This window comes from Tachypleus tridentatus, chromosome 11 (genome assembly GCF_004210375.1).
Source record: "Tachypleus tridentatus isolate NWPU-2018 chromosome 11, ASM421037v1, whole genome shotgun sequence".
Taxonomy (NCBI): domain Eukaryota; kingdom Metazoa; phylum Arthropoda; class Merostomata; order Xiphosura; family Limulidae; genus Tachypleus; species Tachypleus tridentatus.
In genome coordinates this window covers 77,113,678-77,129,856 of record NC_134835.1, presented here as the reverse complement: position 1 = coordinate 77,129,856, position 16,179 = coordinate 77,113,678, and the positions used below count along the sequence as shown (strand labels likewise).

The following is a 16,179-nucleotide window of genomic DNA, read 5'->3' as shown; positions in this document are numbered from 1 at the left end:
ATAATTATAAAAACTAAAATATAAGAATAAGGATGTTTTAAGGTTACTTAAGATTAGACTAAGTAAATAAATAGTAAAATAAAAATGCTCCATGAAGCACACACTCGAGCTGCTTGTATTAGTTTCAATAGCTCGTGGGTAATGCAATAAGGTAGTGTGGTATGAGCTGCATGTTCACCGAGTAATTTACAGCTTATAACCTCATGGGCAATAATTAGTAATGGTTTAAAAGGCAATAAAAAAATAAAATTTAATTATACATAGATGTTTACTGTTACAAATTCAGATAATTAGGATAAACAAATATGCTTTCATATCACAATATCAAGGCATTAAAAGAAAGAAAAAGAGGTAACCTATATTTTGATTTTGTTCAAGATAATGTATAATATACAGTTACAAGGTCAGATAAATTGACCAATCCCATTTTGAGTTAGGTTACTGAAAATAACAAACTATAAAGTTTTACTGAAATGTTTATGAAAACATTTGATGTATTCAGGATGTCTTAGGAAGTTTGAGATTTTTGAGATAAGGAAAATAATTTTTAATTTTAAGATGAAAATTACTTTGCACACAGACTATTCAAAATAAATACTGAATATATTCATGTACAAATCTTTATTTTATTACAAACACTTCATTAAAAATATGATTTTCTGCATATTAAAAAGACATTATTAAGTGAAATGCTGCCAACATTTGTGAAGATATACATACTATATTGAAAAGTAAAAGTATTACATCTAAAAAAAGACATTAAACAAGTACAAAGACATTGTGTGGTTGGTCAACTTGATAGAGTCTGTGTTAAGAGTTAATATGTACATATCTTCTGTGTGAATTGACAAATGAGTACAAAGGGGTCATGTAGTCAGTCATATAGACCAAACCCTTGATGGAAGTTAGCTTTACTTTTTTTATGCTAATGGGAATACTACACTAAATTTTTTATTTAATTAAATAATGCACCAAAGAACACACAATAACAGCATGGAAAAAGCAGACAATGTTTCATAACTATCATATGGTATGCATTTTGATAGAAAAACTCACCGGTTCTCATGACAATATTGGATTTTTCCTGACAATGGGTCATTGAGTTGTCGACCTTGGCTACGATCAATAAAATTAATAACTCGGCCAATCACTTCTTCTGGACCAACATCCTCAAACACAACTGTTCCTGAAGGCAGACAATTTATATTCACTGCCACTTCCTTGTTCTGGACATGAAAATACAAAAGAAAAAAATAAATGAAAAAAGGTACATATGACAAATTTATTTCTAACTTAATATGCCTGTTTTAAATGTCAACTTTAATAACCTATGAAAAGTATTCAAATGTTATGGTAGTTCAAGGTAAACATTCAAAATATGTTTCATGTGTTTTCTAGATTATTGGATGTATTTCTTTGGACACCATGCATGTGAAATATAAGTATGATTTGCATCATTATTATTAATTACTTTTATTTACTCACATTCCTTGTTTGTATACTGAACTCAACATCAGTTCCCAAGTCCAAGTTTCTGAAGTCTTTACATTCACTTGAATGGAAAAATATCTGTAAAATACAAAACCATGTGTACATATTTATCTGACTTCTTTAACCACTCAATTATCCAAACACAAAATAAATTTCCAGGATTCAAGATATACATCAAATTTTCTTCCTAGTATTAAAATATCAATTACATAAAATGTTACAAATCCACACGAATCACATAAGGTTAATTTAGATCAGCTATATTTATAAAATATCAAAAATGTGGACAATTTTTATACAAGACTTAATTTTGCAATATATCTTAATATAAAAGAGACTACACAAACATGCAAAGGGTCACCAAAATCTTACTAAAAGTGTTATATGAGCATTTTATACACTTTTGGATGAGCAATGACCTTAAGATCAAGAAACTGATGTCATTTCACATGTTTTTTCAGAATATTTGGAAATTAAATTTTACATTACAAGAATTAAAAAGCAAACATGAGTTATTTATATAATTTACTTCTGGAAGTACTGTAGTTAATTGTTTTTTGTTTTGTTTTTTACATCTGTTTAAACAACATATATACACAAATATATTTATATATACCTAGTGTAATACCTTTAATATTATTTTTCTAATTCATGTTAATATTTCATTAACTCTCTAATGTTTTGTCACTACATTTGCAGGAATTTATGGAAGTGGTCATGTGGCGTATGAAAAATTTCACATTAACACCCCAACCATAGGCTCACTGAATTGCACTGATGTTAAGATTCCAAAATGACCAGAGTTTCCACACTAACTTTTAATATGTTTTATGCATATCCATGAAATCTGGCAGGTTTTCAGTAAACATAAAAAGTCTTTTGTATTTAAAAATAATATTCACATTTCTAATGTAGTAGTTTTTACTAAAAACTTGTTCATAAATGTATGGAGTCAAAGTGTTGACTGTTTGCAAAGTAATTTCCATGTTAAAATTAAAAATACTTTCTTCAAATTAAAATTGTCAAATTCTTTCATTTGCATAATCTTCAAAACCTGTTAAAAAGGTTAATTATTTAAGAGGTTTTAACCCCTATTTAACTAATAATCCTACCACACAAGTTGTAAATCACTCAGCAAACAAGTTGCTCAAGTAACAATTAAATCAAGTTATGAACATTTGTTAACCTCATAAAGAACTTGTTCTTCATCAGCTTATCTAATCTCATTTTAACAATTTCTAGTTTTTATAATAATAAACATAGAATATACATGAAAAACAAAAAATATGATATCTGTATCTTCAGTTTTTGTTGTTGACTGTTAATGGGAGTTAAGCCTACTTTAATATTAATGGTACCAGTACTGTAAACAATTTTTATTTAATTAAATAATGCATGTAAGAGCATATAATAATAATAAGCACAAAGCAATTAATATCCTACAACTATCATAATTTACCTGGCTTTCTAACTATGTAACAATAGCCTTTAAAAGTTTAGCTAAGCTTGTCAATGTGGATATCACAAATGAATTTTTCAAATTACAAGACAACATGTGGTATATAAACAATTTAATTTAATAGCCACTTCATAGGTTAAAACTTTGGCTTTCTATTGGTTATAAATAATATAGTAGAAAACAAGAGAGTGTTATTGGCATTTTGTGAAAAAAAGGAAGTGACATGCGAGTCTTGTAAACGGCTTTGACCATTTGTTTTGAATTTCATACAAAACTACGAGGGTTATCTGTGCTAATGGCTTTGATTTCTTGTTTATTGCTCTACAAACAAATAAAGTTGACAGTTATTAAAATTATGTTATGCCTTAGTGATATCTATATTATAATAAGTTAGATTTCGTACATCTCTGACGGTAAATAAACCAGAGAATAGGGAAAGATCTATGGAACAAATGTTACAACTCTCATACGAGAGGAGACTGAAGATTTTTAAAAATATTCCCTTATAAAACTAATAACTTAAAACTTGCATAATATTAACATCTGATTTATCAACAATGTTTTAAGACCCAGTATATTCATATACAGTAATAATAAAGTAGTTGATTATATTTTGAATGGAACTATAAAAAGTAATAACACTCATTTTGACCTACTCATAACAAGAGGGTTCATTTGGCACTTTCTTGTGTGAAGAATGATTTACAGTTTAACAATATTTATGATAAATCTGAGCCTTTTTAATGTATCTTAATAAAAATTGGTAAGATTTTGTTAAAAGATTACAAGTACTTCCAATAAAATCTATTTATTTATTTATTTATTTATTTATTGTAGTTATTTGCACTCAGACTTTGAATGCAAAACAATTTTCATGTCAAGTATAAAAATACTTTTCTAACTTATAATTTTCATATTTCATTTGCATAACCCATAGAATCTCCAATATATCAGTTTAAGGTAAATGTTTATATAATTTTTTATCTTCTCTACCATACTACTAACCTATTAACTGTAGCTATTATCATAACCATACATTAGAATGAAATGGCTGACCTTAACCTAAGAAAATACTTACAACTGTCTATTGGAGGGGAGAAAATTCTTTGAAAGGACATGACAAAGTAATAGAAAATGTGTATGATGTACTTTGGCCACCAGCAGGCAGTGCCTACACTCCAAGCATACAATTTCTTCTCTATTATATTTTTAAATTGCAACTGCAAGCAGGTCACATGAAGGCAAAAACTGCATTTTTTTTACCCTTTCATGGATTAAAGGTAATGCCATCTCATTTGTTGGCTTGCATTCAAAATTTTATTGAACTACTATTTTATGAATTTATATCAATACCTTTGGTATCAAACTGAAGATTATAATTCAAACATTAATAGTATATATGAATTAATTTTTTATTTTAAAAAGGCAAATATTAAATATTAACAAGCTAGAATATTAGATAAGAACCTCATGTCTTTATTTTGCTGAGATATGGCTTATGCACTGAATCAATCACAGTGGCCATGTTCAACTCTTTCCACTTTATGGAAATGGCCCCTTATTATTACTTCAATATACGATATATGAATAAACAATTGACAGCTTAGAATGCTCCCTTGTGGTTTTATCAGCCATTTTAATCTGTTAAAAGACAACCACATTCTTTCAAACTAAGATTTCATGGAGGTAGGTTGTGTCTTTAATCTGCTCAAAGTTTCATTTTTCTTAGAACCAATTATAGCTGAGTTACAAAGCTTGTTATATTGTAGTGAAAATCTATGGTTTCAATAGAGTAATTCATAATTATTTGGTTATTCAACTACACACACACCTATATATGAAATTAAATAACTGCATTCAAATGAAACTAAATGAAGAAACAATCATGTGGAAGGACTGCATTAAAAACAGTAAATCCCAACCGCTGATTAATTATAACCATAAATTTAAGCCATAAATAAAACACATTAACATGAAATAAAATATGCTGCATATTTTTAAAAATGATCCTAGATTACAAGCTACAACATAGAATTATAAAATGTATTCTAGGTTTTGGAGGTGAATAAGGATGTAGGACCCACATTGCAGTGGGAATACATTGTCTATAAAAGTCTTTTATTTTTTTATTAAAGCAGTCAAGTTGACAGACCTCACATGGTGGGAGCAGAGAAAATAAAACAAAATATAAGGTCTTACTAAAAACAAATGTTTGTAATGTATTTAGGGAGGTTTTAAGATTACACAAATAGTTGTTTAATCATAAAATCATTTTGCACTTGTACTAGTAATGAAACACTTGATATTTTCACAAACAAATGAGTAAAAATTACTTCATAAAAAAAATCTGATTTTTTTGTGTACTAAAATTCTACCAAATTTTGCAAAGATATACACACACACACTGCATCTAAAGTTAGTTGATTGGTTTATTTAGTGTTTTATGGCACAAAGCAGCTAGGCTATCTGCAAACATCCAGTAAAGAGTTAAAATTAAAGTAAATTTAGTAAAATTCATAAAAGGAAAGTAAGGTAAAACAAAAAGTTTAAAAACAACAAAAATAGCATAAAACCAATGTTTACATCTAGTCTACAATGTTAAGAGAAAGACTACAGTAATACAAGTTGTAAAGGACTTTTATAGCATAATTGTAATTATCAAAACTAGCCAGGAAGACTAACAGGTAAGTACAAATACCACCATCAGTCACCTGAAGTTGGCCTTTCCAGTCCTGGTTCCGAGTTATTTGACATTATGGCCAGTTTCAAAAAGTAAAAAGTTTTAAAAGACTTGTAGCAAAATTTTGATAATAACTTGCCAGGATGACTAACAGGTAGTTCAAACAGCAGCATTAGTCACTGAAATTGACTTTTCCAGTCGTGGTCGAGTTATTGAACTTTGCAGCTATTTTCTAATTTCAAATCAAACTAGATGGACTGTGATTGTGAAACGGGAACCATAGTAAAAAAAAGGTTTAATGTATAAAGTAAAAACTTAAATAGCATTAAAAAGATTAATGGCCTTTAAAAAACTAAAAACATTACCAAGGTGGACAGTATCACCATCACCAATAACACTGGTTAACATTGTAGAAAAACCTTGGGACAGAACACGTTTAACATAGAGTCATTGTTGAGAGTCGTAATGACGGCAAGAAAGTAAAATGTGGCCTATTGTGACCCGAGTGTTACACAGATAAAACATTGTTGCATCAGTCCCAGATAAAAGAAGATGATGAGTAAAAACCACTGACCAATGCATAGTCTAATTTGAACAATTTCCTCGTTCCAATGATTAAGGAAGAAAGATGGCCAAAGATCAATATAGGGATTTATTTGGAAAAGCTTGTTTTTGCATTGCTCACTCCAAGTTGACTGCCAGCTGCCATGGAGCCGAGCATTGAATACAGGACTATAGTCCATGTATGGAACAGGCACAGTGGTGACAGTGCCAGAGCAGATAGATTTAGCTGTGGTGTTGGTGAGCTTGTTCCCCCCCGAATACCAACGTGGCCCACTATCCAGAAAAACTGGATAGAAGTAGATGTGAAAGAGAAGTGGGCCAGTTGGTTTTGAATATCAGCGAGAACAGGGTGTAAACCAAAGCGAAGCAATTCCAGGGCTAGTAGAGAACTAAGCAAGTCAGTAGTGCATTCGAGTACTGCTAAGCTTCTATGTGATCCATGGTGAGAGAAATGGCATACAGTTCAGCAGTGAACACAGAAGCTGTAGATGGGATTCTACATGCAAACACCGAACCACAACAAACCATGGCTGAAGCCACACAATCACCTAATTTTGAACCATGTGTATAAATAGGAATGGAAGGATGGTTCAAAAGATGCACAGCAAATAACAGACAGTATTCCTAACTGGAAGTGGCTGCTCTTCTCAGATGATTTAAGGATAGGTCACATTTGGGGACTGTAAAAAGCCATGGTAGGATGGGCTGACCAGTGGATACAGCAATGCTATCTAAGAACAGAACCAGTTCATCCAATTGCACCTGGATACTAAGACCAAAAGTAGCAACAGCAGATAATCTATTCTGAAAAGTATGGCCCACCGAGGAAGGAAAACACAACCCCATGTGGGATGCTCTGGTAAGGACCAAAGCTTTAAAGCATATAGTAAAGACAGTTGCAAATGACAGAGGTGCAAAGAAGGTTCATGAGACTATGTATAAGCTTTGAACTGGGAAGTGCGGAAAGTTCCAGTGCAGAGCCAAAGTTCTTGATGATGAATGGGGTTAAGCATCTTCAAGGCCAAGGCTCTGGCAGAGCCATCAACCAGTGATCCATAGTAGAGTTTCAATTGAATAAGAGCATGATATATCTTTAGCACAGAACATCAATCCACTCCCCAAGTGGTGGAAGAGAGGACACAGAGAATGTTCAGTGCTCCTGTACATTTGACCCTAGCTGCTTCATGTATGGTATTAAGGTCAGCTTACACTCAAAGATAAGCCCCAAGAGCCCCATAGGCAGCACAACTTCACCAATACAGAGTTCAAAATCAGGACGAATACCCCATTAGCAGCAAAAGTGGATACAAATGGTTTTAGAGAGAGAGAAGATAAAGCCGTTTGCTGTGGTCCACTTCAGTAAACGATTAAGGGCGGTCTGTAGCTGCCGCTCAATATACCTCATGTTTGACAACTGACACGAGATGTAAAAGTCATCGACATAGAGCCTGTTTGCAACAGTCAAAGGTAGTTGTTCAGTGATTGTATTAATTTCTATGCTGAAAAATGTGATACTCAGAACACAGCCCTGATGGACTCCAAGTTCCTGTAGAAAAGAATTGGAAAGTGTTGAACCCACATGAAATTGGAATCTCTTGTCCATTAAAATATTTTTAATAAAAATGGGCAAATGGCCACATAACCCATATATATATATATATATATATATATATATATGGAGGTCTTGGAAAATGCCATACCTCCATGTTGCATCATTAGCCTTCTCAATGTCAAAGAATATTTATATAAGATGTTACCTTTTGAGAAAGGCTTCTCTGATTGACGTTTCAAGTCCACTCAGGTGGTTCATGGTGGAGTGTTGTTGTTGGAACAAACCACACTGGGTGGGTGAGAAAAGGTTGTTTGATTTAAGGAACCAAACAAGATGAGCATTAACCATCCACTTTGAAGTCTTACAAAGACAACTCATCAAAGCAATTGAATGGTAGTTTGAAGGAATCTTGGGATCCTTCCCAGGCTTAGAGAAAGGTAGGACAATAGCCTGGTGCCAGGCATCAGGAAAAACACTCTCCTGCCAGATCCAGTTAAAAACAATAAGAAAAATACCAAGAGAAGCAGGAGATAGATGGTGCAGCAAGTCAGTGTACATCATCAGGTCCAACTGATGTACTGCCAAACCGATGAAGGGCCAGTTTGGGTTTCACCAGTGTAAATGGACGATTATAGTCATAGAGACAATCAGCTCAAAAGGAAAGATGTGACCACTCTGCCCGAGTCTTTATGGCTAAGAAGGTGTAGAAAGAAGCAGAAGTGCTAGATACCCAGCAAAAGCTTTCACCCAGAGTACTGGTGATGCTCTGGGTATGAGCTACTTCCCAGCCATCAGAGAGCAAGACCAAGACGAGGACAGAATTATATTGCCCACTGACCATTCAAATCTTGTCCCATAAGATTTTGGAACATGTGGTGGAAGATATGCCAGTTGTGAATTTGTTCCAAGATTCCTTCTGGCTTTGATGTCTTACCCACCAAGCATGTACACGGGCCCACTGGAAAGTGATGAGGTTCAGGTTCAAGAGTGTGGGATATCTAAGGAAAGTACCAAAAGCTCATTTTTGAGCTTTCTGTGCCAAGTGGCAGGCAGGATTCCACCATGGACGAGGATATAGTGATAAACTTGTCAAGGTTTTAGAAATACATTGAGCAGCTGCTTGTATAATATAGTCAGTTACTGCTGCCACACAGTCATCTATTGATGGCTTACAGATGATGGCAGGATCAAGTAATGCGAAAGCAGTGAAAGAGGGCCAATTTGCCTGAACAAACTTCTACCGGGGCATGAGGGTCGGGTGGCATTGGTCACGGCCAGTATCTCTCAAATAGGAAAATGATCACTGCCTTGTGAATTATTGTCAACCCTCCATGAAAAATTGGAGAATAATGAAAGGGAGCAAATTGAGAGATCAATAGCAGTAAAGGACTGACTAGGTGCATGAAAATAAGTAGAAGAACCAATATTGAAAAGAGAAAAGTTGTGATCAGAGAGCATATGCTCTACAGAACAACCCCTCCTATCGATATCAGCACTTCCCCAGAGGGGATGATGTCCGTGGATTTTGGGTAAGTGTACCCTGGAATGCAAAACTGGCCACCTGGTGAGATATAAGAATAGAATGAAACTGGCTCCAAAATTTGACTCCATGGACTGGATGTCCAGGAAAAGGAGAGGGACATTAAGAAATTAGGTAAGAAATCTTCAGATGCAGAGAACATAGCATAGTAATGCAGATATGAAATCTTTCTGGAAAGAATGGAATGTGAATGTAAATACCATGAAAGGGTGGGAAAAAAGGCCTAGAAATTATGAGTGAACGAGTTTCATAAAATATATTGGAAAGCATTACAAGTAATGGGGTAAGGAAAAAAGTGGTACATACCTGGGTAATAAGGTCTTAGAAAACCTGAATAGAATTGAAATTCTCCTCAGAATTAAAGGAGGTACACTAGATAAAGGTGGAAGACAAAGAAATTGTTTCATTTCATGAATCTCAACTTCATATTCAAAATTCTGTGAAGGGTTGGAGGAAGAGAATTCCTGTGGCAACATGGACACCCACCATATAATGGAGGACGGCTGTCATAATCTTAATATGCAAGAACTTTGAGTTGTTGATAATTGTGAGTGATAGTTGAACTCACTTCAGCACAAAAACAATTCATGTTAAATTGTAAATTATAACTGAAAGATTGAAAACACAAAATTGTTAAAGTACAAATAAACATTTCTTTGCATGTCTGTGCTGAGGAAAGGAATGAATATTTTTGAGTGGGAATGTAGAGTGAGCAAATGTACAAATCAAAGATGGGGTGTCACACTTACTGGTGGAGGGTTTTGCTGCATGATATACCATGTAGTTGTGGAAGTTCATGCATTTTAGGTCAAACTTGGGTGAGAGGTTTCATACTGCTGATGGCTTACAAGTCTCTTAGGCATATTAGCATAACATGAAGAGGAAAACAGCTTTCTGTGTACAGAGGTGAGTGATTGTGTGCTGTTTATAACTGGTATGTTGCTCCACATTATTACCTGTGACTACCTCATCAGCTGGTATACAGATAGATACATACAAGCCATAGATGATGATAGGTTATTTCATTGAATTTTTCTTTTAATTTCATTAAACATAAAATTATAAATGCTGCTCTTATAAAATACTTATAGTTGAATAAAAAGTTACATCAATCTACAAACCATCAATTTTAACCTCAATAATACTGAAACACAGCACTATCTCTGAATTAGTGATTAACTCACGCCTCATACATGTTAAAATATTCAAATGAAATATCAACTTTCATGCAATAAAACTAATTCCCTTAACTTAAAGGCCAAGATGACTAGTAATATAACGTAGATGCATGCTTTCATAAGCCTGGACCATAAATTCAAGACTTTCATTCAAAATTTATAACACTAGATCTTCTGAGGGTCATTGAATTGTACAAGATGATGGATTGCAATGTGTTGTTGATACAGTTAATAGTTGATGTGTGCTGTAAACTTGAGGATGAGCTTTCTTCAGTGGGAAAGTACTGACTGGGACTTCAACATGTTAACTCCTTTGGTGTAATACTAGATTCAAAACAGTAGCGTAAGATAAGAATTTTAGGTATACTCTGATAAACCATGGAAGAATACCACTACTGTTATCACTGTGTACTACCATGCACTCTACTACTCTTTCTAGTGTTTTTCTAAACCAACATGAAAATGTATTAGAAAAACACTTACCTCCTTAACTACATCAGCTCTTTCTATGAACCCAAAAGTTTCTTTTAAAGCACATACTACTCCTCGGTATCTTTCTGGTTGTGCCTTTTCTAACTGAATGTTTCTTGCACGAAGACTACCAGTTTTCTTGTCAGTTGCAATTTGAAAAGTGACTTTATCATTTGCTTTCAAAAGCTGGCTGGTAATTTCCAAATCATCTCTTGTATATGGGAGAAAAAAGCATTCACCTCTATTCTCATATGCTACTCGACCCTATTGTAACAACGTAAATATTATTTAAAGACATGTTAAAACTGGTAAGATATTAACTGCTCAAATATTAATCAGGCATATTACAAAAATCAAAGTAGTCATAAACTTAAAAGAAATACATGATTCTTTATTGGGTAAAAATAGTAAATCAAAACTCATTAAAAGAACAACCTACTGAACAAAATAACATTTTTAAAATCAAAATACCTGGTAATATAACAGCTAACATTATGCCAAAAGTAATAACACCCAACATAATTCTAAGAGCTTGATCACCCACTTACAAAACTATAATGTACATTGTTCTTAGTATTGCAGCAACTGAACAAGTCTTTAAACTAAGAAATTTTATTTGTGATTATTACAGCTTCCCCAATAAAAAACAACTAATCTTAAGTTAATTTTATACAGAAAAAGCTTATCAGTAATGTTATTATAACCAACCTTAAATTAAAGCATTGATTTAGTAATTAACTTATTCTGTAAAGGAAACATAAAGATTTGAGGGCTTATTTATTACGTATTAAAACACAATACTAATTCATTTAGTACTGTTACCACACACTAACACTGGTTTTGATAAAAGGTATATATTATATACCTCAGTTCCATTACTAATTTCAGTTGTTACAAAACCAGAAACTCTGTATTCACTTAACACTTCATCGGAGATAGCTTCAGATGCAATTTTGCCAACTGAACTAGCAATAGGCTTCCCAGTTCTTCTATCGTAAGTCATTTCAAACTCTACAGGATCTGATACATAAAAAAAACATTATTTTAATGTTTTAATTATAAGCATTAGTTACCTGTACAATTGTTATTACTTCTAAACAAATATATTATTCTAGTGGCTAAATCCAATAATAGTAATAACTTTTAATACGATAAACTTAAAAATAAGAAGCATGAAAAATTACCTCCTATTTTCAAGTGTTCAATTTTGCCAGAAAACTGACTGAAGTGAAAAAATAGTCTTGCTTGTCTTTCACAACACTGAATGAATCCATATGAATGCTGAATAATAAAGATACAAGAATTAAATAAGAAAAAAGTTAATTATTTATGACACTCCATATAATTCATATTAATGATCCATCTTGGAAATCCTTTTATTGATTTAATTTTTAACTTTGTGGATATTTTGTACATTCAACAACTTGTTTATATATGCATACCAGGTTATCCACACAATAGAAGAATAAATTCAGTTTTAGTTACAAATATGAATTACAAACAAATTAAGCAATATCAAGTTATGCCATACCATAAAACAATTTCACTATGATTATTCATAATAAATCTTTATCCATTACAGAGGATCACTATTGTTATCAAGAAACTAAAAAATGTATTTGTACTGTTAAATACTTTTATTTTTTATTTAAAGTTTATCATGTTTAGCCCAAAATGTAGATAAATTAAATCAACACACAACTTTACAATAATTACAAAACGAGTGTTCTTTCTACTTAAAAACAGATTAGAAGAAATACTAATTAGTTAACATGCCAGAAGTTTCTCCACAATGCCTGCCTCTCGAAGGGTACCCGATAATGTGTTTGTAGTGGTGGTGTTGCTGTGGTTGTTGGCAGTCTTACTGAAAGAAGGTGAATGCTGGTAGGGAAGTGTTGTACTGTCTTGTGTTAGCGGCTGGAAGTGCTGAAAAGTGATATTGGAACTACAGATTTACATACCATGTTACAAAGATTCCAAAAGTTATTACTAAGTACCACAAGACTGTTTATATTAACTCTTCTTAACAACACAGAACTTCTTTCACTGTGTTTAATTGCTACTTAGGCAACAGCACAACTGAATAATTATAAAGAAACAAGGTACAGGGTGTCCAAAACATTTGACACTATAGGTTATATGCAGCTTTTCTTCATATCATATACACAACCAGTTATCAAAACATAAAATTGAGTTAATCCTGCTGTGTGGCAGAAAAGGTTGGTCCCAGCAGAATGTTGTTGTTAAATCTAATGTACAACATCCAGTGAGAGAGATATAAGCATCACTCCCAGTGTTGTTGGGAAGTTAACCAAATTTAAAGAGAATGGCAGTGTGGACCTTTAAAAAGGACAAGTGTGCTTCAGAATGTTTAAAGAGAATGAAAAGACTTTAAAAACTTGTTTCAAATTACAAGGACAGCATGTGCAATACATTTTGTAAAATTCATTAAAGTTCCTACAGTTCAAAACATTTTGGACAACTGTACAAGAAAAAATCCACACAAATAATTTTATTCACTGGCACAATACTGAAAGATGCTCAGTATCACATTTATTACTTCATGTCAGCTTAGAGGAAAACCCTTTATTGAAATAAATATACTTTCCAGAACTTATAACAGTGATATTTCATGTTTTTAAAGGTATCTTTTTCAAGACGTAACTCTTTCTAATGATTCTCTGTATGACAAATTAAGTTTTTGAGATGCCTACAGAAAATATATGATGTAAATCTACAAAATAAGAAGATGCAAGAATAAAAGAACTTGCATGTCAATTCAGCACTGAAAAGTAATGCCTACTTTAAACTCTTTCATAAATACCCACAAATGAATATTTTTAAACTTACAAGTACTGTGACAAGTAAAATATGTTGTTAAACACTTAAAAAGCAACTAGCAAAATGACAATTTGTTCATATCTTTGATAGTGACAAATGTAAGATCCAACTATCCTGAAAATCTAAATAAAGTGACCAATATTTTAAAAATAATTAACAGAGGTTTGTAGAATTTTATAACTGAAATGAATATCTATTTCTCAATAGACACTGAATTATATTATTTTTCAATGTTGCACTAATCCTTTACCTACTGCTTCCAATCCACTATCTGTTGAGAAAATTATCTTGGCATCAATTTCCTTTAACAAGAAACTCTTTCAAGCAGCAGCAGGGTTCAATTTGAACAGTTGACCAACATGACTAAAAAACATCCTTGGATGACCAACTTAAGCCCATGTTACCAGACAGTTGACTAGTGCCCTTGAAAAGGCCCTTACTTGAAACAGCAGAGTCTACTGTACACTTATCCATGCCTACACTACACATGTAATGTGATGTTGACTGATCACAGTAAATCCGTAAATTCTCTGATTATGAAATTGAAAATCTGAACCCCATAAAAATATTTCTTTGTCCATTTTTTTTTGTTTGAAAAAATTGTACTTTGTACAAGTGAAATGTTGGTACAATTCACCAAAAAGGGCTGAATATGCAAGAAAATGTTCGCTCTTGTGACTGGCTAGTGTTGTTTTAATCACTAAACTTTCTGTAATGGTTAAGCTGTGCCTCTGTGTTACTTCATGCATGTAAGTTTTGTATGGAGCTCAACTGAGTGTGAATAGCCATGTGCACCAATAACATGCACATTTAATGAGATTAATTTCTAGTATAGATGCTTATGACAATAAAACTAACATGGCTGTCTCAACTTTTTACTGGAAAGCTCTCAGTTGAAAATAAAACAAACTTATAAATCAAACTCAAAATTTTCATTGTTAATAATTACAATTTAAACACTGACTCCCTTTTGATTGTGCACATATAGGTCTAAGGCCAGCTTTAGATAGACACAACTAAGAGAGTCTAGGAGATACAGAAAGCTTAGCCATTATGAGAAAAGCAGAAAAATCCATGAATTTAACAGAGCATACTAATAACATTAAATAAAACAAGGCTGTTTTTTTCTACAAGTGTGGAGTATCATGTATAAGAAATCCGATGTTTAACTACAGGCTGTACTTTATTGTACTTGGCAGGCAGGCAAAGTTTGTTAGAATGAAAACACTGAGCAGGATTAGCTACAATTGTTTCTCTGCTTAAAAGTTAAACAGCTCGCTAACTGTTTGTTTCCTTAAGATACTATATAATGTTAGCATTGTTTGGGCTTATTTTTTTTTCTATGTAACAAAACTTTCCAGGAAATAAGGCATCAAAATTGGTTGAATAAAGATGCAAAATTGCCAACTAAACACTAACAGTACTTTTTGAAAATAACTAGGATACAAAACACTGTCATAACTGATCATTGTTTGGAGAGAGGTTTCTTTTTTTCTGGACAACCTCTGATACAAGTCAAATTGTCCAAAAAATAACCTGAAAATTTCCTTAAAATTGAGCACTGAGTACATATACAAGCACATGGGCCAAAATACCCAAGCTTAAACTGTAATTTGCTTTGCATATCAAATACAATGAAATACATACATTTTGTTGCATTTCACATTTTACAACTCAGAAGTTGCCTTGGATTCTAATATCATATTATTGTCATAATCTGTAATGTCCAGTTGGAATTTAATTGCATCTACAATATTTTATTACACATAAAACAATTTACCATGGATACTACAAAATATGCATTTAATTCAATAAACATGATAAACATCAGCTCACTAACACAATTTACAACAGTTAATATACAAACACACATTACTGTCAATACAACTGGCATAAACAGCCACAGGGACAACAGTTACATGCACTGTAACTAGCTTTTCCTTTTTTTATCATAAATATGTACTTTGACATTATTTACTAGGGTAAATAGGTAATAATAAACAGATAAAAAAATGCAGTCCATTCCACTTAACTAGATTACCAAAAATAATAAACACAAGTAAATTAAAAATTACACTGAAGATAGATTTGAATATTAAAATAAAATTTTTGCACCAATTATCTTGTCTAATCATCAATCAAAAACAAAACAAGCAGTAGGATGTGTCCATCTAACAAAAAAATAATTTTTGACAGGAAGTTAAAATTTTTGCAAATATTTATTTCAAATCTGACAACTTCATAAACCTAAAATAAAATTATACGAGCCAATTTATAAAACTGATGCATTAATGAGATCTGACTGGGTTTTCCCCATTATATCAAAATACCAAAAACATAATGATACACGAAGCAAATCCAAATAAAAACATTTCAAATGACTAACAAGGATATTTAAAAACT

The 16,179-nt window shown here is 32.4% G+C and overlaps 1 protein-coding gene across 1 annotated transcript in view; it reads right to left on the bottom strand.

The window, feature by feature from the left end:
* The window catches only part of LOC143232519 (cold shock domain-containing protein E1-like), a 53,188-nt gene that overhangs the window by 25,091 nt on the left and 11,918 nt on the right, over positions 1-16,179 (bottom strand). The window contains exons 3-8 of the mRNA XM_076468084.1: positions 12,712-12,861; positions 12,120-12,216; positions 11,801-11,955; positions 10,948-11,199; positions 1,486-1,569; positions 1,057-1,226 (exon numbers count right to left, since the gene is read on the bottom strand). Of these exons, the coding sequence (XP_076324199.1) occupies positions 1,057-1,226; positions 1,486-1,569; positions 10,948-11,199; positions 11,801-11,955; positions 12,120-12,216; positions 12,712-12,861 (908 nt within the window). The remainder of the gene's footprint in view (positions 1-1,056; positions 1,227-1,485; positions 1,570-10,947; positions 11,200-11,800; positions 11,956-12,119; positions 12,217-12,711; positions 12,862-16,179) is intronic.